The 26,097-nt window shown below is 35.2% G+C and overlaps 1 protein-coding gene across 1 annotated transcript in view; it reads right to left on the bottom strand.

Moving 5' to 3' along the window:
* Positions 1–26,097, bottom strand: part of CSMD3 (CUB and Sushi multiple domains 3) — a 1,584,452-nt gene that overhangs the window by 209,628 nt on the left and 1,348,727 nt on the right. Inside the window, 3 exon segments of the mRNA XM_043974157.1 lie at positions 6,071–6,274; positions 7,978–8,073; positions 8,683–8,796. Coding sequence (XP_043830092.1) covers positions 6,071–6,274; positions 7,978–8,073; positions 8,683–8,796 — 414 coding nt within the window.

Raw genomic sequence — 26,097 nt, 5'->3', positions numbered from 1 at the left:
AACTAAAACATATAATGCTTTACATAAAATATAGCTATAAAAATGTATGATTGAAAAAGAAGGTGGGGGGCAGCTAGGTGGCGTGGTGGATAGAGCACCGGCCCTGGGTTCAACAGGCCTTGAGTTCAAATCCGACTTCAGATACTTAACACTTACTAGCTGTGTGACCCTGGGCAAGTCACTTAACCCCCAATTGCCTAACTTAAAAAAAAAAAACAAAACAAAGAAAAACAGGGTAGGATGATCACCTAACACACCTAACATGGTGATCAGGAATAAGGAATAGCATATGGAGAACTTGGGCACTATAGTGATTAGGGATGTTAGAAGACCTCCACTATAGGGGATAACTCTTCTACAGAAGATTTAGGTGAGAGCATAGAAAATAATTTTAGGAAAAGAAGGAGTATAATCTGCTTTAGTGGATGGAGTACCCATAATGATGAGATTGCAAATACATTAAAGTCTTAATTTTGGTGACTATATGCTCTTCCAAGTTATCTGTATGGATCTGGTATTATACAGGTGCTGGTACGACTTCAGAATCTAGATATAACCTACACCAAAGTGGGGAACAACTGAATAACGGTAATGCTATATTTTAGAATCAGCCAAAAGCTACCTATCTGACTGTCAAAGATAGACTCCCTATTCTACCTTTGCATCCCAAGCAGAGGATCTTGTCACTGAACTCTTAGACATGACAACAAGTGGTAGACCAGTCAAAGCCTGTGTCTTAGAGTTCAGGTTATGTGCATGGGATAAAGCCACCTACTTCCTGGTAGTGACAGCATACCCTGAGTGTAGGGAGAGAAATGCCTCAAAGGAAAACATCAACCTCTTGAGTGCTACTCTGAAGCCATAATGTGAAAACGAATACCACATGCACAGTAAAAGAATTCTTAAAAGGACAATTAATGTGATGAGTTCAAATTGTAGCTATATTCATCTAACTAATTTCAAGGTGAACATTTTAAAGATTACTCCACCTACTCTTATTAGGAGATTATTATTATTTTTCTTTTTTCTTTTCTTTTCTTTTCTTTTTTTTTCTTAGTGAGGTAATTGGGGTTAAGTGACTTGCCCAGGGTCACACAACTAGTAAGTGTCAAGTGTCCGAGGCTGGATTTGAACTCAGGTCCTCATGAATCCAGGGCTGGTGCTCTATCCACTGCGCCACCTAGCTGCCCAGGAGATTCTTATTTTTACATAAAGAAATATTCCAGTAACCACTATGCAAAGACTTCAAAGCCTCAAACAACTGACAAAGACTCCAGTTTTTGTAATCTGTCACTTAGGTAAAATAAGAGTTTTCCTTATATTATTCAACAAGAAAATATTTTTAGTCTTAGCAGGTAATTTGATAGTTTACTTAAATTTATGATGGATTAAGATTTGATATTTGCATTTAAGATCTAAATTAGAAGATAAAAAATATGTATAGAGGTAAAATAGTCTCTGCAGTTTATAAATTCCTGGCCACTCTTTCTAGGTACATATTCTACCATTCCTCCAAAAACAATGGAGTACTTCTTGCTCCTAAATGCCATTTCCAGGTTATCCCTCTGCTACTTAGACTTTTCCTTGGCCACTAAATATTACTACATAGCCTCCTCTTTTTAGGTTTTTAGGTTTGTTCTATCCAAATATATTAACTAATCCATATCCTGGATTATTATCTACAAGCTTTTAGGTCATTATCCTTTCTTTCTCAAGTAGAGCAGTAGTTGGTTCACATTTTTCCTATATCTACTAACTTCTGTCCTTAAACAATATTGCTTCAACATATATGCTAATGTGACCTTAAACATCCTACTCTTCCAGTTTGTCAGTGTCCTTAACCATCATGTCCTACTTCAATCCCTCTCAACAAATTGTAGGAATGTAAGAACGTTCAGTCTTAATTTTGCCATTTCCCACAATGTTCCACTGCCATGATCAGAAATTCTGGAATCTCTTTACCCAATCATAAGTTTCTATCATTCCATAAATCACTCCTCTTAAACCTGTTCTTTGTCTTCTCAATGAACTACAAATCATTCCTTCCCAGGCTTCACTTTTTTCTCTTCATAGTTCTAACGTTATCATTAACTAGTTTGATATTATACTATCCTCCACTCTCAAATCTCTTGGCTTCTCATCTTTTTTACCACTTATACCTTCCCAAAGGCCAATATGGCATTACTTTCACAATCTATCTTCTCAACTTCTACTAATGGCTAGAGTAAGGGAAGTCAGTCAGTCTTGCTAACTGGATCCACTGCAAAATTTTGCTATCTATGAGGAAGTTGGTAGCACAGTGGATAGAGCATTGGGCCTGAAGTCAGGAAGATCTGAGTTCAGATTTACCTCACTAGCTGTGTGACCCTGAGCAAGTAATTTAATCTGTTTGTCTCAGTTTCCTCAAATGTAAAATTGGGATAATAATAAGACCTACCACATAGTACTGTGAGGATAAAATGAGATAAGTAAAAAATGCTTAGCATATTACATGGCACATAGTAGGTCCTATATAAACAATTATTTCCTTCTATTCCTTTCTTTCCCCATTCTTCTTTCCCTTCCTTCCTGTTTCCTTTTTCCTTTATGTTATCTAATAGTAACTGGGCCCTCATTATAGGTGGAGTAATCTTTTTTTTTTTTCTTAATTGATTTTTTTACCTCACTTCCCATAATGGTTGTTCCAAACTTTCTCTTTTCTGGTAGTTTCTCATAAACTACTTTCACTAACAATTTCAGTGAAAGACCTCCCGTCATAGTTTACTGAAAACAATCTAAGCCATATCCATGAACTCCTTCCTTTCTCTCCATTTCAAAACTCCCTTGAAATGACCCCTTATTCTCTACTCCTTTACTCCAATCTAATGAAGAGTTGACTTTCTTATCCAGAATCCCAACTTCTCTACAGAAACCCTTCATAAAGCCTTGAATCCATTCCCTCCCATTGCCTCTACCCAACTGACTCCATAAATACCCCCTTTCAACCTAATCTTCAATTTCTCCGTATTGACTGGTTCCTTTTCTGATATCTATGAACATGATTAAGGCTCCCCAATCCTTTAAAAAGAAAAACACTCACACATGACCCTGCAGTCCCCTCAAGCTATCTTCTTATATCTCTCCTATCATAAACTCCTAGAAAAAAATAAGTTAATTGGTTCTCTTTCCTCTCCTTACTCACTGTACCACACTTTGCAATTTGGTTTGGGGTTTGAGGGAAGGAGTGGTTATCTCTCAACTGAAATTGTTCTGTCCGGAGTTAATAATGATATCTTAATTGTGAAATTAATGTAATGACCTTTTCTCAATCATCATTCTTTTTTTTTTTTTGGTGAGGCAATGAGGGTTAAGTGACTTGCCCAGGGTCACACAGCTAGTAAGAGTCAAGTGTCTGAGGCTGGATTTGAACTCAGGTCCTTCTGAATTCAGGGCCAGTACTTTATTCACTATGCCACCTAGCTGCCCCCTTCAATCATCATTCTTGATCTCTGCATCATATACTTACACGTGTTATTCCTTTTTTGAATATAAATTATTTGATGACAGCTACAAATTTATTTAGTTTAGCATCTCTAGAACCTAGACCAATACCTACCACATAGTAGGCACTTAATAAATGTTTGTTGAGTGGCTGAAACTGAAATTGAGTTAAATTATCCTCAATAATTTGATAATGGAATATTATTCTTTGGCCTTTAGTTGTCTTACCTACAAAAAAGAAGTAATTGGCCAATATGATTTCCAAGATCATGATCACTTTCAAGATTCTATCAATTCATGGATCTATTCAAGAGGATATTTAGGGTACTTCCCAGTACTAACATTTTTGTTACAGTTTAGTTGTTTTCCAGTCATATCTGACTTTTCATGAACCCTTTTGGGGTTTTCTTGGCAAAGATATTGGAGTGGTTTGTCATTTCCTTCTCTACCTCATTTACATATGAAGAAACTGAGCAAACAAGGTTAAGTTATGTACCCAGGGTCACACAGCTAGTACAAGTGTCTGAGGCCAGGTTTGAACTCAGGAAGAGAAGTCTTCCTGACTCTAGGTCCAGTGATCTATACACTGTACCACCTTGCTGCCCATTAACACTAACATAGCACATTGTTAATAACAGCTGCTTAATCAATATCTCATTCTTCTGCTAAAATGTAAGCTCACTGAAGTCAGGGACAGTGACATTTATGTGTGTGTATACATAAATACATATATATATATATACACACGCACACAGATTCATGTACATATATAAGAATATGTATATGACAATAATTATTTATATTAATATATAGTCATAGCACCTACCTTGTACATAACAAAAAAAAATGATGAACTGAATTATTTGAATTGGATCTCCTTTTTCTTACTCTATTTAAATACATTTGTCATATTTAGGTTAAATCCATTTTTGTTAAAATAGTGGCAGTAAGTTAAATAAATTATTGGAAACATAGAACATTTCTAGACTGAAAGATTATATAGACTTTGGGGTAGCTGATATAAATAGGGACCTTCCTTCACATACATCCCATCAAGATACATATTTTGGTGAATCGGCTTCAACCAATTACAATTTCACTGTTTCCCTAGTGGGAAAGTGTACAGCCTCCATAATAGAAATTTAGGCTGAAAATACTTTAATTAGATGATGATCTTCTTGCGATCAGGGACTGTTTCTGCCTTTCATTGCATCACTTAGCACAGTACATGGAACACAGTAGGCATTTAAGGAAAGCTTAGTGACTCAAGGATTAGTAGTACTTGAGATAATGCCAACTTAATCAAATATGAGATATGAGAGTTAAAATTTTATTATCATGGGAGATTTCTTCATATATGTAGCAAGACATTAAAGGCCATTCAATATTCATGTGAACAGGACATCTTAAAATTATTTTTTACTTTATTTCTCTCCTTTTTTGTTGAACCATATGACCACTAAGACCTCAATTAATTATAACTAAACACTCAATTAATCTCAATTTATTTTCTGTACTTTTAGTAACATGGCAAAAGATAAGAAAATTAACTTAGAGCAACAATTAATTTTTTAAAAAATCTTTGTGTGTATTCTAGTATGGCAACAAGTAATTACATTCAGAGTACCACATTTACTGGTACAAGAAAGGATATTCGTTTTAGGAAGAGATTAAAAACCAAGGGTTAAAACATGTTTGATTCCAAATTAATCTGAAAACTCAATTAGAATATCCTTTTTCCAACATTTCAGATTATTGAAGTTTTTACTGCCTAGTGATTGTGATAGGTTGAATAAAGGCACTGCAGAGTAGTGAGCTTTAGAAAACCTTTTATAGGGGGCAGCTAGGTGGTACAGTGGATAAAGCACTGGCTCTGGATTCAGGAAGTCCTGAGTTCAAATCCAGCCTCAGACACTTGACACTTATAAGCTGTGTGACCCTGGGCAAGTCACTTAACCCTCATTGCCTCACAAACAAACAAACAAACCCTTTCATAAAAGTCTACAGCCAAATTATCATAGCAAAATCAGTCTTTATATGCAAATTATGGAGCTTTTTCTTTTTTAAAAAAACTCAAATCAGTGAAATTTATCCAGAAATAAAAATTTGCAATAAACAAGGCTCCTGAAATGTTGAGTTGTGAAAATACCACTACACTTCAATATAAGGCATTATACACAGTTAACAAATACTTATCTCTGTCCTCCTGGATTAAAGAAACATCAAACTGAATTAAAAGACATTTTGTTCTAAATCTGTGGCAACCATCTGGAAGTACATTATTCCTTCAATGTATATCAAAAACATAATTTTACAGGTGTGTACATTCATGTATATATATGAGCATGCAATGAAGGAGGGAATACTTAGACAATTATCCTGATAATTCAAAACACATACTTTTTTCTTTGCTTGAATTATCAAGATAATTGCCTCAATTTTCCACTTCATTTTATATGCTTAAGTATAGTAACCAAAAAGAAAAATTTTGAGTGAAGTATTGAGTTTTGGAATAAAAAAAGAAAAATTTCAGATGATCCATCCCTTTAAAATACACATAATCATAAAAGATACATCTTTATATACTCACCAACACATGTAGGTAAGGAATCATTCCATTGTGCCAAAGAATTGGGTACTGTGTCACATCTAATTGCTATGGATCCATAGAGAATGTATCCTGGATTACATTCAAAAAGAACCAATGAACCAACTGCAAATTCATTGCCAATCCTTCTTCCAAATCTTGGTTCAGGAACAGAACTGCATTGTGTTGCACTTGTTCTCGGGACAGCTGCATGCATACAAACAATTGTTGATTTCAATTTTACATTTGATAAGAGAAATACAGATTTTCAAATGCTACTATGTAGAGATACTTCAAAGATTATTCATTTAGTTCCAAACAACAAAAAAAAAACAAACCCCAAACCAAAAACAATTTAGATAATTTCTAAAAGTTTCTTAAATTTCACAGATTACAATACTCTTCAAATGAGATCACATGGTAATATTTTATCAGTAGAATAAAATTCGTACTTAATATGTTTAACCAAATAAAGTGGTCTTTGAAAATGAACTACATTATATTAATATTCTAGTTCAGAATAAAAATATAACCTTAGGTTGATATTGGGATTTATGGGATAAAAGTTGAAAGCTGAATTTTACTTAGTTATAATGGAATACTCAGTTTATAAAAATGAGTTACATAGTGAGAGTTGACATCTCATTATTTCTGTGTCTGATACTTCAAAATACTATTATAGAAACCCAGTAAAGTATCTTAGTAATTCAGTAGTAAAACCACAGAATTAGCTACTTCAAACAGGTGTACTATTTTTTTCCTACTTCAAAGGAGAAAATAGATTGAGGCTAAACAGAACATGTCAGACAGATTAACAACAATAGAAAAATTTGACTAAATGGAATATCAAAATTGAGGTCTTTTTAAGAATTCATTTTATATACTTCAATTAGGTATTTTATAATGTTTGAAATAAATTCCAATGATAACAGGATGTTTTTTAAACACACACACATAAATATAAATAGTAATGAAAGATCAGCAAGAGCCAAATGAGATCTGACAAATTTTACAAGTAAGCCTACCCTTATATACCACTTGATAAAACATAATTGAACATTATAGTTCCGTTTCTGTCACTAATACCCTTAAAACATTTATAGAACAAGTTATTATCTAGTCAATAGTACAAAATTCAAGCCAAACCAAAAGTGGGAAAAGGGAATTTAACAAGCACGTCACATTATGGAGTTTAAAAAAAAAGATTCTACAATGAGAACTAAAGATAAGTTAATTAAGATAAGACAGACAAGAATATCAGACGTGATTCCAAGAAAACTATCTAAAATAAAAGTTCCTGATAATTTTGAAGAGTGGAAATGATCATAGGAAAAAAAGAAGAAAAAAAATACAGAGTGTATGGACAATTGCCCAGAAAGCTATAATAATAATAATGTGAAAAGCTTAAAAATCAGATTCTTTAAGAATAATAGAATATATATTATAAAGTTATAAAATTCTTTGCATTTAAAAGTGGACCAGAACCAGAATTATAGTAAGAAGTCCTGGGATATAAATATTAAGGTGCTTATATTCACAGATAGAAGAGATGGAAAGTCACATTTGTGCCATGTCATGAATCAGTAATATTGATAGTTGAAACGGTAAGCACATTAATGACTAAGTGATGAGAGAGAGAGAGAGAGAGAGAGAGAGAGAGAGAGAGAGAGAGAGAGAGAGAGAGAGAGATTTAAAATCATGATGAGGTCAAAAAGGAGAGATAAATGGAAATTCTAAATTGAGGGTGAGGAAAGAAGTAATTAAGGTTTTGAGAGGTGTTTTAAATGTAAAAGATAACATCCATCTTTAAGATATTTATGGAAATGTACTTTTAAGGAATAATGGGAAGCAGAGAGTTATATCTGAATATATCATTCCTTAGTGTTTTTCTAGGCTATTGTGTTACTTACCTTGATAAACAAAGTGAAATCCCTTAGCTGTTATTGGTCCAACTGAAGTAAATCGAATTGTGATCTGATTACCTGAACTCAGTGGAAGTGATTCTCCTACTCAACAAAACAAATACTAAGATGTCATAAATAATTTTCATTAATTAAACCTCAAAAAATCTACTAAAATGTTCTTCCATTTGAAAACTCTAAACTGTGATCTATCAAAATTAATTTTAAATGACTGCCACTGATCATAAAGTCTCTAATGGTTGAGTTCAAAGGCACTTTATAACTACAGACTTTAATTAGAAGTTTGATAAATACAACCTACTTTTCTTAAAAGTACTGATATTTAATAATATAATAAACATTATACACATAGAGTAATAGCACATAATATTTTCATAGTGCTTTACAGTATTTTCCCCCTAAATCACTTTTGTATATATTGTCTCAAAATGAATAATTTCTAAATTGAATTAGTCTTATACTAAGACACAGTCCCAGAACAAAGGTAGATCATAGTATTTTTTCTTAATTCTTGTATTAGTTCAAATGGCTTTTGAGTAACTTCTAATTGAGTTTCTATTTTAAAATATGATTACATTTTCATCTTAATTTCTTTCCAAGAAAGGATGACATAAATCTCAACTTTCACTACAGCACTCATCACAATCAGTACTAAGTCAATAACTGAGGCATGTCAGTTCTATTAAAGGATACCTGAATGGGATCCTGAGAGGGAAGATAACAGAGCAGATTGTTGAGTTGGCCCATCATATACCTCAACCACATCGTGGAGTGATGTCTGGAAAAATACAAACTGGCCAAACACCACTGATCAACAGGAACCAGGAGAAGCAACACAACATCACCAACCATCCAAAAACAAAACAAAACAAAAAAATAGAAAGAGGAGGAGAGAGAGAACAAAGTATTACAATATGATAGTAATTTTTCCCTACATTTCAAAGAGGAGAATTGCCAATTGGTTGTTTTCTCTGAAAAAATATTTCAAGTTGTAGAATTACTGAGCATCTAATAATTTCAACAGAGTCACAAAAAAACTGATTCTGAGGAAATTATGTTCACACATTTAAATTAAAATAATAAAGAGCAAAATTGAAAATTTATATTTTATAATCTTTTATGTTTTTATTTGGGCTATAATCCATAGCTTCTTTCTGATAACTTTGTGACTCTCTTCTCTTTCTAGTTTTCCTTCCACATTATAAGATTTAGTAAAACAAAGTTTATAAACTTTGGGGACCTTATCTTTTTTTGCATATTATTTAAAATGTTATCTCATTATTGTACTTTAGCATCTGCTAATAGTTTCATTCTTTGAAACAATCATTGGTATGATACTTCATCTGGCTACTATATATTATTTTATTCATAAATTGATGTTAAAATGATCTCTAAACAATCATTCAAGAAATGCCTGAGGGATTAATTTGTATTGTGACTCCTCATGCAACTGAGATTCTTGAACAACAGGATTTACCAAATTTGTATGTATATATATATATATATTTATATATTTCCCCCCCACTGTAGAGACAATTTTGAAATACTTACCAGTAGAATTAAAAAAAAAAACTACTCTGGGATTTCATTCTATCTGCACCTTGAGTACAATGCTAAAAATTCATTTGTAAAAAACTTATCTAATTGCAAATGGTCCATAAAATCTAACTTGGTGGACAAGATCTGTCCCCAGTCAAGAGGAGGCTTGTTTTTTGTACTTCTAAATAATGAAGTTAATAACAGATACTTCAAAAAAACTCCTATGCTTTTTCACTTAGCTAAAAACAGTTAATTTTTTTAAATTATGAAAATAAAATATATTTCAATAACTTCAAAATATGGTAAAACTATATTTCAAGGTCTTTGAACTGATTTTTCAAATTTAACAATTAAAAAATAATACTGTATTTTAATTTTCTCTGAAAATGTTCAGATGAACATATCTATTTGCAAGCTTGCTGGTTTCTTCATATAGATAGTGAGATAAATCCCACGCAGAAATTTAAATGAAAACAATCACTTATAATAAACTATTTGTATTCTGTGGCCCATTAAAATTAGCTGTTGATCTCAGTCCAATTCTTTGTAGTGGAAAGGAATATGTAAAACACAGCAGGAATTTTGCTGTGAATGTAAAAGGAACATTTAATAGCAATTATATTGTTTTCAATTTCTAAGAATCCAAATCTTGAATCCTTCTATTAGTAATCCTTCCCCATTATGTTATAGTTCTTTCTTAGTATTCAAGAACATTCATTCCTTCTTAAACTTAGTCTATAAATAATAAAGACAGAACAAATGCCTGTTCATTTCAAATAATGAATGTTAGAAATACTGTAAAGCAAAATTTTTAAAGATAACAAAAACTCAGAATACTGTCTTCCAGGATCATTTCCCAAAATACGTATTCATGATTTTTTGGACCTTAAATTTTATTTTTAAATGCTTAGGGTCCAATACATGGAATAACTTCTTCCTCAGGTTCAGAGTTGCTTGGATTAATAATGATATTTCTATGTGTTTTGCAAATACTGGCAATATGAGAACTTATTTCTGAGAATCCTATTATGAATTGAAGTGTTTCAATTATCTAATAATATAATTACACAAGTTAACTTAATTACATTAAATTTACAAAAAAATATCCTTTATAACGTATGCTTTTTCAGCTTTCTATTCATGTACAAGTAAGTTTAGATTTGAATAAATGGGTGAAAGAGATGTGAACTCTTCACAATTCTTTTGTTCTGCAAAGAGCATTTAATCTCCGAACTTGCCAACATGCCCAACTTCCCTACTCATAAAGTATTAAACCATTTCAGCCAGATAAGAAAAGTTAAAATACTTGAAAAATACAAATCTCTCTATAAATGACTGTCTGTTTTTCCTCTTTTTTCTTTGTTTATCGAACATTTGAGATTCCTTGTTTTCAGCTAGAGATTGAAAACATCTTATTAATTTTAATATTAATTTTTTATAATTAATTTACCATTTAATATTCCTCTTTAAGTCAGACACAGAGGAAAAGTTTATCCTTTCATTTTGTTAACTCATCACCACCTGCCTCTAGTACTAATGTCTTACTATTTAGTTGAATGTACAGATTCTTTTCTTCTAATGAGGTCTGAATGATCAACAGCACTAACTTAAAAACATGACCCAAAAAGTTCCAAGAAAACTTTAAAATTTTTTATCTTGCATGATCTGTATTGACTTAGAAGTTACTACCCTACTACCCTACATGATCACCATGTACTGCTTCTGTTCTTCCAATGATACCTTCCTAATTTTCCAACTTTATTTCAGATCGTTGCAAGTTTTATAAGCTATGCTTTAGTCAAACAGGAATATTGGCCATCCTGTGTATACATCGGACACTTTGTAATTTCTGTAATGGAGCTCTTGTAATTGACCATGCCTAGAATGCCTTCCCTCATCCTCACCTGTTGATGACCTATTTATTATCAAATCCCGAAATCAAACGCCACTTGATCTTCATACTAAATTTTATGCCACAATCTTAAAATAATTTTCAAGAAATTTTCAGAAATAATTTTACTTTCTTGAACCTTGTATGGTGATATATATTCTTATTAGATATTAGTCTTTGACACAAGTATCATGTAGTTACTTATATTTAGTTCTTATTGAAACTATAACTGTATATTTATAATAGTATTAACTATTTTATCTCATCAGCATTTTAGTATTTTGCACAACATAGGTTCTAAGTAAATGATGGTTCAATAATGAATGAATGTTAATCACTGAAGGAGACAGCACTGAATAGCAGATGGGGACTAGACTGAGAGTCAGGAAAAGATAAGTTCTTTGTCTTCGAATTTCTAGTTCTTAGCACAGTGACTCCACAGTAGTACCTGCTTAATCAATTTTTGTTTATTTCAATTATGCCTCTAATGTTATTCGACCATAAATAGATGTTATTTAATGTCTCAACTTCTATTTCCTCACTTGTATAAGGGGTATAATGATACCTTTAATATTCAATCTAATACCATTGATATGCTTGTGATGAGAATAAAATATGTAAACAAAGTGCTACATAAATGTTTTTGATATGTATTTTTTGAAACAAGTTCACTAATCACTGGATGGATATATGAGTTAGTTTTCAATCATTATTAAGATTATTAATTACATACCTGAGCCCCATTTTCTATCTAGTACTTTATGGTTTCCAAGATATTTTTCTCCTAACAAACCTTTGAGGTAAACAGTTCAAAATTTTTTTTTACCCATTATAAATAGGGGAGGAAACTGAGTATCAAAAGTTTGCATTAACACAGCTACCAAGTATGACCAGTACATTCTGTTTAATTGGAACAGTCCGTATTAGAATTTGGTCTTTATTTCATATATGTGTTGATGTGTGTGTGTGTGTGTATGTATATATAAAATGTATATAGAGAGTATATGTGTGAGTGTGTATATATGTATATATATGTGTGTGTATATATATGTATATAGACATAACCAGTTTTCCCCTTAATCATTATTATTATGACAGCATGGGAAAACATTTAGTTTTTATCTTCTTTTAATATTGTTTGAACATTGCTTTTTGTGGCTAGAAAATTGTCAAATGCAAAAGCTTACTGTAGAGATCAAGCTGATTTCTGAGATGTTCCAGCTAGATGGTTATAAGGAATGTTTAGATCCCACCCAGGGCTTATTTTGGGTTTATTCAGGTCTCATTTTGGGCCCTCTCAAAACATGTGTTTTGGATTCTCCAAATTAGATTGACTTACCTGGTGCATGTGTGTATACACATATATACATATATATGTGTGTTTATGCATCACGAAAGATCATTGTTGAGACTACCCATTGCCTACATGAGGCTAGTCAGACAAATGTCATCTTGCCCTTGTCTGAATTCTGTATAATGTAATGTTCACAAAGAATCATGGAGGGAACCTTCTTCTGACTTTCATCCTCTATTACATAATCAAATTTCTTTCTAAAACTATTGAAGATTTTGGGGTTTGTTTCCGTGACTAACAATACTTAAGCACAGTTGAATAGTGGCACTGAGAGATTTGACAACAGCTCCACTGAAAGCAGCATGGAGAAACAAACACAGGGCACCACTGGGTTGGGGAGAGTGCCATGATGCATTGAAACTCAGGTATCTTACTCAGTGAACACATCCAGGTACAAGTGTGTTATGGGGAAAATGGGGTAGGTGTTTGGGTAGGGGTAGGGGTTTGGGGTCCTTAGGAATTCCTCTTCAAAGAATTACACCCTCTTGCACACAAAAGCAATTAGAATAAGATAGTTTATTTAGGGGCTGGGGAAGGGAAGGGAAACCAAGAGAGAAATCATGGGGAGAGAGGCATGGCACAGAGCATGACTCTGAGATACCAATCTCCTCGAGCAGGAGACAGGCAGGTGCTTTTATAGAGGACTGATGGGGGTGATCATCTGACTGTGAAAAGTTCCCTGAGTGAGGGAGGACCATCATCCCTGGATGGTGGTGGCTGGAGGAGTTAGGTGAGGGGTAGCTGCAGATCTCTCAAGCCATCTCCTCAGGACACAAAGGCAGCAGCCACACCCAAACTTATCTCCCCAGGGGTCCAGCAGCTAGCTCAGTTGGATCTGGTTCCACTTATCTCTCTAGGTCTGTCTGTCCTTTGGTTTAGTTTCCTAAGGAGAAGGTTCTTTGATGTACCCCAGAGAATTTCTGGGGTGCTCTGGGCCCATAACATGCGGATATACATATGGCAGCTAGGTAGTGCCTGTCTAGAGTGCTAGGCCTCTAGTGAGGAAAATTTGAGTTCAAATCCAGCCTTAAATAATGAGCAGTGATGATGGAAAATACTCAACCTTTGTCTGCCTCAGATTCCTCAGCTATGAAATGGGGAAAATAATTGTACCTACCTCTGAGGGTTGCTGTGAGGATCACATCAGGGACAGTATCTGGCATATAAGGAAGTAATTAATACAAACATGATCCCTTCCTTTCTCTTTTTCTTCCTTCCTTCCTTCCTTCCTTCCTTCCTTCCTTCCTTCCTTCCTTCCTTCCTTCCTTCCTTCCTTCCTTCCTTCCTTCCTTCCTTTTTACCTCCCTCCCTCCCTTCCTTTCTTCTTTCCTAGGAATGAGTAAATGAAAATAAAAATGTACAAACAATTCATATAAAATATACTCTTCTCTGATACATGCCAGGAATCTCTGAAAGGTGCATTAACCCTTCTAGGCTATGGTGCAGTATAAAAATAATATTAAAACTTGCATTTAGGCAGTTTTGTATAATGCTTTCAGAATTGCAAAGCACTTTCTAACCCAACAGCTCTGAGAGATAAGGTAGTATATTCATTTATTAGTATTATTAAACATAGCATCTTACTGGGTAAGAAGTTAATGAATGTTAAATATTAATGATGGAAACAGAAATAATTCAGAATATTCCTCAAATCTTGTTTAGGTTTTGGTTATCTGATAAAAATTTTAAATTATATACTAACAAAGTTCTCTTATGTATTTCCTATCCCGAAATAACAAATAGAAAATGAAATTAGGTACTCCCCAATGCTCAACTCCATCCTTGTAAACATCCTGGAATGTTTGTCAACCAAATTCACATTTTTGCATACCCAGGATCCTACTCAATATGATGTTGCTTTAGTAAATACCAACTTAACCTGGTTATATTTGTAAATATGCTTTTTAAATTAAATCTAAAAAACCCCCTTATTTGCATGAAAATTGTGTTAGGCCCAGTCCTTTTTTTTATTCAACAAACAACTTCATTATAGATCAGTTGAAAGAGCTGGGGGGTTGAGGGGGGGCAGTATTTATCCCAGAGGATTATAACAACAACAAAGACCCCACATATGAATAGGAGTATGATAGTTTTCTACAACTGTTTGAAAAGCTGTCATGAGAAAGAGGGATGAAACTTGTTCTATTTGGCTGTGGAGAAAAGAACCAGTATGATAGTTACAGGGAGGGAAATTTCACTTCAAAGGAAGGAACTTTATGAACAGTTAGGGTTGTCAAAAATGTAGGGGCTGCCTTGAGGTGAATTAAGTTCTTTGTCATTTGAAATCTAGGAGCAGAGGCTGCAACACTATGCAGTCCTCACTCAACCCTCAGACTGAAAGTATTTTTTTCTAACATACTTTGTTTGGGTCGATTCTTTGTCCCCAACATATCCTTGTAAATGTAACATCAACTCTAATAAAATGTGAGCACCTTAAGGACAGAGACCATTTCACTGTTATAAAAAAAAAATCAAAACTACATATCCATAGTATTTTGCACAGAAGGTATTTAATAAATCTTTATGTAGTTGGGAAGGGGTTGTGCTAGTTCATGGCTTCTTAAACTTTTTCCACCAGCAACCCCTTTTCACCCAAGAAAATTTTATATGACCCCATATATATATATATATACATGTATGTATGTATATATGTGTGTGTGTATATAAAATAGGTATACATAACCTTTTACTGTTGCCAAATTTTTTGTGACCCTCACATTCAGTTACATGACCCCATATGGGGTCAGTACCCACAGTTTAAGAAGCTAGGTGCTAGATGAACTATACATCTTTTCCAGGTCCCAAATTCTTTAATTTTAAGATACAGAGATACTCCTATAATCAATGCTTGACATAAAATTGATTTTTAATTTTTTTCATATATTTATGGTCTAATTAAGAAGGATATTAATAAGCAAGAGAACAGAGAGGCTCACTGATTCTACAGGAAAAATCACTAAAAGATGTTTATTTTGGAGAACAGAAGATTTCAGAAATGTTATGGTACCCTGGGTACCTCAGAAGTTTTCTGGGGTAAATCAAAGAACCTTCTCCTTGAGAAACTAAACCAAAGGACAGACACACCTAAAGAGATAAGTGGCAGGGGATTCCAACTGAGTTAGCTACAGGACCACTACCCTTCTTTATGGTCTCCCCCACCCCTTGGGGAGATAAGATTAGGTGTGGCTGATGCCTTTGTGTCATGAGGAGGATAGAGATGGCTTGAGATTTCAGGAGTGGCCCCTCACCCAACTTCCCCCAGCCACCATGAGTGAGGGATGGTCCTCCCCCAATAAGGGAACTTTCCACAGTGAGATGATCACCTCATCAGACCACCATTGGTCCTCTATAAAAGTTTATGCCTGTATCCTGCTGGAGGAGAAAGGTATCTCAGAGAGCCACGCTTCTGTGCCATGCCTTCTCCCCATGACAAGTCCAAGAACTTCTCTCTTGGTTTCCTTTCCCTAGCACCTAAATAAACTATTATTTTATTCTAATTGGATGACATTGTTTCTCTGTCTCTTTTTCTCCCTCTGTTTATCTCTGTCTGTGTCTGTCTGCCTGTCTCTGTCTCTTTCTTTCTCTTTACACATCCATTTTTCATGCTCTGGTATACAGAGGATGAAATAAGGCAACAAGACAAAGAAAACAAATGAAAATAAAAACATGCAATTATATCTACATTTGTTAGGGCCCAAAGTGCTTATTAGAAAACCCAAATACTTGTAGGTTGAGACAAGTAATACAACTTAAAGAAAATCCCTGCTTAATTCTCATTTAAATGATTGCTACTTTTTTAAGACCCATAGTTTTCTCTAACGTGCTAAGAATATGAAATAGTTCTCATTTTTATGGCTACATTGGATGGTCAACTGCTGTGTTATTCTATGATAAACAGAGAAAGACACAATCTCTGATTTTTTTTTTCTGCTTACACTTTTTAAAACTAACTTCAAGGGGCAGCTAGATGGCGCAGTGGTTAAAGCGCTGGCCCTGGATTCAGGAGTACCTGAGTTCAAATCCAGCCTTAGACACTTAACACTTACTAGCTGTGTGACCCTGGGCAAGTCACTTAACCCCCATTGCCCATTGCCCCTCGCCAAAAAAAAAAAAAAAAAAAAAAAAAAAAACTAACTTCATATCACGAAAATAAATACAACCCCCCCCAAAACATGTATACATTAAAAGTACACACAAATAAAGTTAAAAAGTAATAAAATCAGGGGCAGCTAGGTGGCGCATTGGATAGAGCACCAGCCCTGGAGTCAGGAGTACCTGAGTTCAAATCCAGCCTCAGACACAACACTTACTAGCTGTGTGACCCTGGGCAAGTCACTTAACCCCAATTGCCTCACTAAAAAAAAAAAAAAAGTAATAAAATCTAAAATGTGGTTTCATCTCTGGTCATATTGGAAAAGTTAGTGATGGAATTCTCCAAATTAGGATAAGCCCTCTCCTATACCTCCCTAAAGTGGAGATAATTATAAAGAGACTGATAATCAATTTATCCATACTATAAATATAACTGTCTTTTCTTTCCCTATTGGAGAGACACCTCCATAGTGCTCTCCCTGTGATCACTCACAGTATTGCAATAAAACTTGGGAAACTGAGTCACTGAGTCTTGTAATTCTTTTGGGATGACTCATGATCGATCTAATCACCTTAATTCCATCCCACATCATTTGGTGCCTGGGTTACTTAGAGTCCCAGACTCAAATTATTTTTCTTTAATTTTTCTGAAAGCAGTGGGATGAGATCTTGCTGAGGTAAGATTTGCTCCTTTGGGAGACCAGCCAACTCACCAAAAGGAGAGGGGAGCAGGGTATTTTCTGATTGGTCTGGGATCACGAGATTTGCCCCGAGGGATTTCCCTTTGATCAAGCTATTGGTTAAGGAATCTCCCAACAAAACTCAGAAATCTGGGAGATGCCCGGGATGGCAGTTTCTGCTGTTAATTAATTAACACCCATGTTGATACAGGTGCAGTGTCGGTAATCTCTGGGAGATTACAAATGGGTCAGGAAGTTAGGGTAGTTTGGGGTAAATTTTGACATATTGGGACAAGTCCAATCACACTGACCTTTAAAAGAAAATAGGTGGTGTTTTATTGCAATACTGTCTGGCCACAGCAACCCCCTCATTTGATTCTTGGGTTCCCCAGGATGGAGTATGCATTGTGTTTTTCTCCTCAGAAACCTCAGTTGCATTGGGTGTGCCCCCAAGGTCTGAGGTAGGATTTTTCTTGGTGTGGTCTTAGCCCAACCCACCTTAAAGGGACAAGGAGAGAAAGCATTCTGCATGACCCTTCAGGTGTATCCTTACAAGTTGGGAAAAAGGAGAAAAAAATTGGACATAGGTGAAAAAGAACAAATGACTTATTTGCAAGAGAGATATTTAAGGTAACAGACCTCCTGATTAGCCCCTACAATACCTTAAAGTGGGCTGGTCAGGAAGAGCTAACATTTCAAGGCTGTTTGTTTGCTTGTCCTATGCAGCTGCTTGTTGTCTCGTACAATCTGTGGGGAATTTTTTGTTGTACCCCCCTAGCCTTTCAGAGTAGTGAGTTCTGAAGGTGGGAAAAGGGCAGTTTCTGATTTCTGGATATCTTTACAGGTGTGTGTCTACTTAAATTGAAATGTTAATTCTCTGCTAGGCATTCATAGCCTTAGATGAACGCTGTAATAGCTGGTTTAAAAAATGCTGCTACTGGGGCAGCTAGGTGGCACAGTGGATAGAGCACCGGCCCTGGAGTCAGGAGGACCTGAGTTCAAATCTCACCTCAGACACTTAACACTTACTAGCTGTGTGACCCTAGGCAAGTAACTTAACTCCAACTGCCTCACCCAAAAAAAGAAATGCTGCTACTTTGAAATCTTTTGTCATGGAATGGTTAAAAATCTGGAACTATTTGTAATGTGTAAAAATTTCAAAGAAAATTGAACTCTAGTGAAGCATGACTTGTGGCGGCTGAGCTGCTTCTCTCTTTCTTTCCCTCCCTCCCTCTCAGGTGCTGGCTGTTTACTCAGCACTGAAGTGGTGGGTGACTGAGAATGTTTAGAAAAATTTTTAAAAAGTTTCCATAGAATTTTAAATTATTAGTAAAAGTAAACAGAAAGAAAGCTGTGCCATTTTATACTGATAGTGCAAAGAATTTGGAATCTTGAGAAAAAAAAAAGGAAAGGGGAGTATATTTAAGGTTACACTGCCACTTTAAGTGCTCACCTGCAATTTCAAGGACTGTGAATTCTGGAAGAAACCACTGTTGGAATACTAAGTTTTAAAGTTACTTTTAAATTGGTGTATGTGTGTTAAAATTCAAGAAAACAAAGCAATTGATGCTCTTAACAAAAACAGGTACACTTGTTTCCTCTAAGACACAGAGGAAAGCACTGGAAGCTGGTAAATCATTACACAGCAAAAGACCTAGACTTCTTTTAATTTGTAAATTTGCCAGAAAAGACCTTGTTACAAGGAATGGTTTTACTGAGGATTTATAAGGTTGCTTATTATACAGAAGTAATTTCTAATGATTGATCTTTACACGAAGATAAAATTTAAACCTGAGAAGGAAGGAAGGAAAAACCAAGCAACAGGTGTGCATCCTGGTAAACCTTTTTTTTTTTTTCTCCTCATTTTAACTTCATGAGAGTAGAGGTTTGCTATTTAAAATAAAATATTTGGGGACTGTAATTTTTAATATTGTTTTGATTTTTGAATTCAGGTATAATTGTTTGGATGGTTAAACCAGTAATCCAAGTACTTGGAGAGATGTCACAAATCAATACCACAAGAGGGAATGTACTGCTTACAGGTGGAGCTCTCTGGGAAAAAACTGAGAGGACAATCTGGGTCTCATCCAAGGTAGGCTCCTTCTGGCTCATTGTATTCTTGCTGAACAGGAAATGTTTCCCCACCTGGCTATCCCTGAATCTGGCTATTGCTGCATGATCATAACTATTACCTGAAATCAAACTGAGCTAAGGATGATTTATCCTGGCTTTATAATGATGTCGCTGATTTCTCTTTTATAGCAGATTTCTATAATTAGAACAAGTAGTCAGTAGAAGAAATAAGTATAAATGCAAGTATGTAAGATCTTATTGTTTTCAGTCTAAATGTGTGGTCACTTGATATGCCAAACAACAAGGTATATAAATACTCCGGTTTGTAATTTGCTAATGGTTATATGGTATTACGATAAGGGTAAATTAACTGGGTATCTTCTGGTTTAGAAGAAAGTGAAATTCCTCCCCACTGCAGATGAGAGGGAGGATGGTAACTAGGAAACATAGTTATGCATTTCAGGTTTTATCATAAATCTGCCCAGTCAGATCTCTGTTATGCACTGCCAAGGGCACCAAGCTACCAACTCTGTACTACAAGGGAATCACAGGTCAGACTTTGCTGCTTGATTAGTGCTAAGTCCATTCACCTATTCACCCTATCCCTGGTTCCCTTGCACCCTACTGTGCCCCCAAGGTATCTCCCCTTCCTACACCAAGGAGGAGATTATAAATCTTTAGTGTTAACTACCAACTGCTTAAGCCCTTATGTTACCTTGGACTATTTAGATTCCAGAGTAAGAATCCTACTGCCCCTTCTCATACAAAAATTAGAAGAGGAAACTGGGGTAATTTTCTTTGGTTGGTCTGGAAAACTGCTGCCCTCACTATGCCGTTTGTTGGGTAACTTGAACATAAGGTTATGATTAGAAATTTAACATTGGTAATAGAATAAGTTTCTAATTTCACTACATTTGAGTTATAAGAATTGGATGTGAGAATATTATTTTACCAGCCCCTCCCCCCTTCTCCATTGCTGAAAGAGCATGGGTCCTAGTGTCCATAAGTAACCTCACAATTCATGGACCACCTTCAAGTTACATCAATCAATGGACTTGAATGCTACCAGCCAATTAGCTTGGAGCTGTGTGTGGGGACCTCCCCTCTTCCAGTCCCACAGGGAGCTTCAGGTCAAACTGAGTGAGGCTCTTTTTTTTGAGGAGGGGGTGAGGCAATTGGGGTTAAGTGACTTGCCCAGGGTCACACAGCTAGTAAGTGTTAAGTGTCTGAGGTCATATTTGAACTCGGGTCCTCCTGAATCCTGGGCCGGTGCTTTCTCCACTGTGCCATCTAGCCACCCCTGGCTCCTTTTTTTTTTTTTAAGAAGCATGATCTGGTAGGTGAAGACAGCTTTTTTTTTCTCTCTCTAGTGTAGATCTGAGCTAGGTTTTTCCATTCTTTCAGAAACGTGTTCTCTCTTTACTAACTTCTAATATATTTTAATAAATGCTTAATGCCTAAACTGTTGCTAAAGCTTCTAATTATAAGTAAATCTTAGCTAGTTTCCCCCCCACACTGGGGGGTGGGGTGGGGTAGGTAAGATGATTTAGTTTTTTGTTTTGTTTTGTTTTTTGTTTTTTTGCAGGGCAATGGGGGTTAAGTGAGTTGCCCAGGGTCACACAGCTAGTAAGTGTCAAGTGTTTGAGGCCGGATTTTAACTCAGGTACTCCTGAATCCAGGGCTGGTGCTTTATCCACTGCACCACCTAGCTGTCCCAATATGATTTAGTTTTACTTGTCACATGGAAGAGTGCTTGAACTCTGGCAAATGTGGTCCTGGACTGAGGCAGAGTCTATATGGTTCAGAACACCTACCTGGATGGCTGAATCTGTTCACAACTGTTTGCTTCATCCAGTTTTTCATGGAACTCTTAGATTTATTCCATATCTTTGTGTTTTTTGTTGTGGTCCTTGCATTTGTAATTCTAGGTCCTAGATCTCCCTTAGCTCATTGACCCCCTGTGGGCCCCTAGGTCACCCCCACTCAGCAGGAAGCAGTTGCAGAAGAAATGATCATCGTCTCTTTTTCCTGGGGTATATGAAAAGGGGGGAATGATGGAATAGGCCAAAAGGGTTAATAGATAACCTTATCAATAGTACCTAAAAGGGGTTAACAGAAAAACCTAAGACCCAAGCTCTAATTTAGATCTGAGCTCTAAGAGGGATTCATACCCCAATTAATGGATAATTTAAGATTTGAGTTAATTAATGTAAGTCAGGGCCTAGGTTCTTGTTACCTATATTAATCAGCACCCATAACAAGAACATAAAGAGGCAGGTCATAGAGACCTTAACTATAACAATGATACACAGATAGGGCATAGAAATTCAAACTGATAAATGAAAATATTTTGAAACTAAGGGAATGAAAAGGTAACATGCGCAGAAAAGGCCAAAGTTGTCCCCAGTTTCACCTTATGACATGTAAACCCCCAAAATACACCTCCACTGAAAAAGGTACCCGCCTTGGGCGTTGGCTCAAGTCCCCAGGAACTCCAAATTAGGATAAGCCCTCCCCTGTACCTCCCTAAAGTGGAAATTATTATAATGAGACTGATAATCAATTTATCCATACCATAAATATAACTGTCTTTTCTTTCCCTATTAGAGAGACACCTCCATAGTTCTCTCCCTGCAGTCACTGACAGTACTGCAATAAAATTTGGGAAGCTGAGTCACTGAGTCTTGTAATTCTTTTGGGATGACACAATCAATCTGATCAACTTAATTCCATTCCACATCATTAGTGTGAGAGGACAGGACTAGAATCTACATATCCTGATTTCCCAGCCCAGTACTTGTCCCATTACACTGCCTTGCACCCTTCATATAAACACATATTAAAAATTACTATGTAGTTAAATCTATTAATTATTCTAACCACAACAGCATGTTCTTTGCTCAGTGCTGCTGTAGCCTTATCTGCTTTTTACTTGCTCCAGTTAAAGAGCTGAGGGGAAAAAAAAATCAAAGATTATTTTAAAATGTATATGCTTAATTGGTACTGATTTTTAACGGAAAGTCATTACAATGTCCCTGGATAGTAAGGATGAGACATAAATGCACAATAAAATCCATTGAAGAAATAGATTTATATACAGAAGTTATTTAATCAAAAACTTATTTTTAATTAGTGACAACTCCTCTGTAGGAACTCTAGCTCCATATATAACACATTATATTACCCTACAACCGTTCCTTTTCATGCTTAAAGCTTCACATCAAACATAAATTCACAAAGTACTACTGACGCATCTCTTGTACAGAACTAGGATAATTCTACCTCATTTTAATATAAGTACAACATAGACTAATGACAATACTACTATTAATTACAATAACTTGAACAAAGTTTTTTTGTATTAACATAAAGATCACCTGATACATGATAAATAAATTATGACTGGACATGCCTATCACTACTGATGATAACTGAGCATTAGGAATGGGAAAAAACAAATTAGTTAAACAGTAATGCCATACATGTGCTTCTGTAGCATTTGTCATTTCTCAACACAAGTACAATATTAAAACATATTACTTAGAGCCAGGATCAGCAGGTATCATAGAATTGAGCTCGAGGGTATAGAATGAGAGTAATGCAAAAGTAATCAAACTCTGAGGGGGAGAAACATATTCATTGGTATAAAAGTAGTAGCTGTTGTTGTTTTGTCAGGAATAAGTCTTTAAAAGCAAATCTTTTCCTATGATAACAAAGAAATGAATAATATAGAAAAAGGAGGCAGAAAAGGGAAATTGAAGAAAATGGAGAAAGAAGGCAGCAAGGGAAGAGAGATGGGAAGGAGTCTGATAGAAGCAAAAGATAAAGATAACAGAAGAAAGCAAAAGGGGGAGATTAAAGAAATAAAGAATCAACAGATATCTACCATTAACTATTATGTACAAAGTACTTTGTTTGACTCTTGAGGTAATTATTTCAGCCTTAATGCAGCTCACAATCAATCTAGTTGGGAAGATTTTATACATACGTGTGTGTGTGTGTGTGTGTGTATGAATAGAATGATAGCCACAATAAATGTATGTGTGTGTATATGTATACACACACACATAGAATGATAGTCACAATAAAAAATAGTAAGGAATAAGTTTCAAGGGAATGATACACAAAAGGTTCTATAGAAACTATATTTAATATATATACATGTACATATATATTCTTTCTACAATCAAAGAATCTAGCATAATTCCTCTTATAAGCAGATAACAAATATTTGCTGAGAAGATGAACATTATATAGATTCTGAAATATTTATTACATGTTTCCTTTATCAATACACAGCATTAGTTACCACAATGGACACCAGAAAGAAGAAATGGCTCCTGACACCAGAGTGTTTTTCTTTTGAGGTTTTGCATTCTCTTCTTCTGGACTTGTGTCTTGAGCATTCCTATCACTGTAATAGTTTTTGTTTATGTTTTTATGGTAAAATTCTTCTTTGTTGTTGCTGTTTGCTCACTTTCCTAGCCTACTTCCTGACTTTTGATTTAATATTGGAGACAGTCTTTGTGCAATTCTGGAAGGGAGATATGAGCTGGTTCTGCTGCTAATTTCTTGTGGGTATTGATTGTTGTATTATTCTAGCATCTCAGGGAGAGTTCACACTGGATACTTGTAAGCTTTAAGTGGTCCCCAAGTGGCCTAATCCAAAGAAGGGTCTGATTACCTTCCCACTGGTGTTAGATCTACAAGTTCTGGGCTTGCTTTGAGTTTATTTAAGCAATAGGTTGATGAGCTTGCCCCATTTGGAGTTTCACTAAGATTGCTGCTGGACTTGACAACCAGATGGAAACCTCTGCTTGTTCAGATTTCTAAATTCAGTAATTTGATGCTAATTTAATAACAGTAACAATAGCTAATATTTACATAATGCTTTAAGGTTTGCTAAGCTCCTCACAGATATTATCTCACTTTATCCTTGCAACAACCCTGAAATGTTTGTTGTTGTTGTTTCATTGTTTCAGTTGTGTCTGATTCTTTGGGATCCCATTTGGGGTTTCCTTGGCAAAGATAATGGAATGGTTTGCCATTTCCTTCTCCAGCTCATGTTACAGATGAGGAAACTAAAGCAATTTGCCCAGGATCACAGAGCTAGTAAATCTCTCAGGCCAGATTTTAACTCAGTAAGAAGAATCTTCTTGGCTCCAGGACTGACACTCTGTCCATTGTGCCACATAAATGCCCAACCATAGGAAGTAGGTATATTATTATCCCCATTTTACAGATGAGAAAACTGAGGGAAATAGGAGCTTACTGAGTGAGTTACTCAGTTAGTAAATGACTGAGATAGGATTTGAACTCATGTCTTCCTGAGTCCATATCTAGTGCTTTGTTCATTATACCAACAAGATGCCACTCTAATTTACCATCCTCATTTCATATGGCCTCCTATTTACATGTACATGTACATGTACATGAAGACTCGGAGTCATCCAGAAAAAAATTCTTAACATTTTAATACTTTGCTGATAAAATCTGGGGTATTCATCTGACCCAAACTATTAAAAAATTCTATATTATTTTTTCCTACTTGTAATCATTTCACTTCTCTTCATTCCAGACAGAAATGGGAGAATTATATGGAAAGGTCCTAAGATGGACTGTCTAGGCCTCGGGATCCTAGGCTGAACCATAGGGGATAGAGATTTTAAGTCTTGAAAACAAGTTTTGACATTTTAAATCATGTATTAAAAGTTTAGTGTACTGACAAAGAGATGAAGTTCAGGGACATAGCTATAGTGAGGCAAAATTACAATGTAGGCCACGTTCTTACCAGACATGCTCCTCCCCACTTTTTACTTGACAGTAGTTTCTGCATTACTTGGTGTGAGCAAAAATTTTAATATAGTTTCATTTTGTGATAAGAGTCCTGCTCATGTGCATCTACTAACCCTTGGCAGAGTCAGAACATTTAACCTTGGCGAGATGAAATCATAATGAGCTAATTTTCCTCCCTTTAGTTTTCTGTCATTTGAGGTTTGGATATTATTCTACTCCATGTTTCATTACATTAATTTTGTTCTGTTTGAAGTTTTTAAGGATGAATATTTCTCCATAATCCATAATGCAATGCCAAACTATATAAAAAAGGAATTAGAGCAAAAAGGAATACTACATATTATTTATTATTTTAAGTTGTAAAAAGATAAAATTTATTAGTCAATAATCTTGATTATTTTATTCTTTCCCAGTTAATTTGATCATATTTCCTTGTCCCTCATGTGTCAAACCACACTCACATTGTCTAAAAATCCATCATCTGTATTCTTTCATCCCACTAAGTCCACCCTCTCCAGCAATTCCCTGCTCCCAAAATACCTATCTCATCTTCCCTAATCCCAATTAAAATTTGTTGTTACTAAATTCATTTTAAGTTAACTATTAATCTGGTTAAAGCAACTAACTCTAAAATGAACATGCCAAATATGTCTAACTTGATCCCAGACTTCTATAGAAACAAT

This window comes from Dromiciops gliroides, chromosome 1 (assembly GCF_019393635.1).
Source record: "Dromiciops gliroides isolate mDroGli1 chromosome 1, mDroGli1.pri, whole genome shotgun sequence".
Classification (NCBI taxonomy): domain Eukaryota; kingdom Metazoa; phylum Chordata; class Mammalia; order Microbiotheria; family Microbiotheriidae; genus Dromiciops; species Dromiciops gliroides.
The sequence above is the reverse complement of the archived record's forward strand: the minus strand, read 5'-3'. Positions and strand labels throughout refer to the sequence as shown.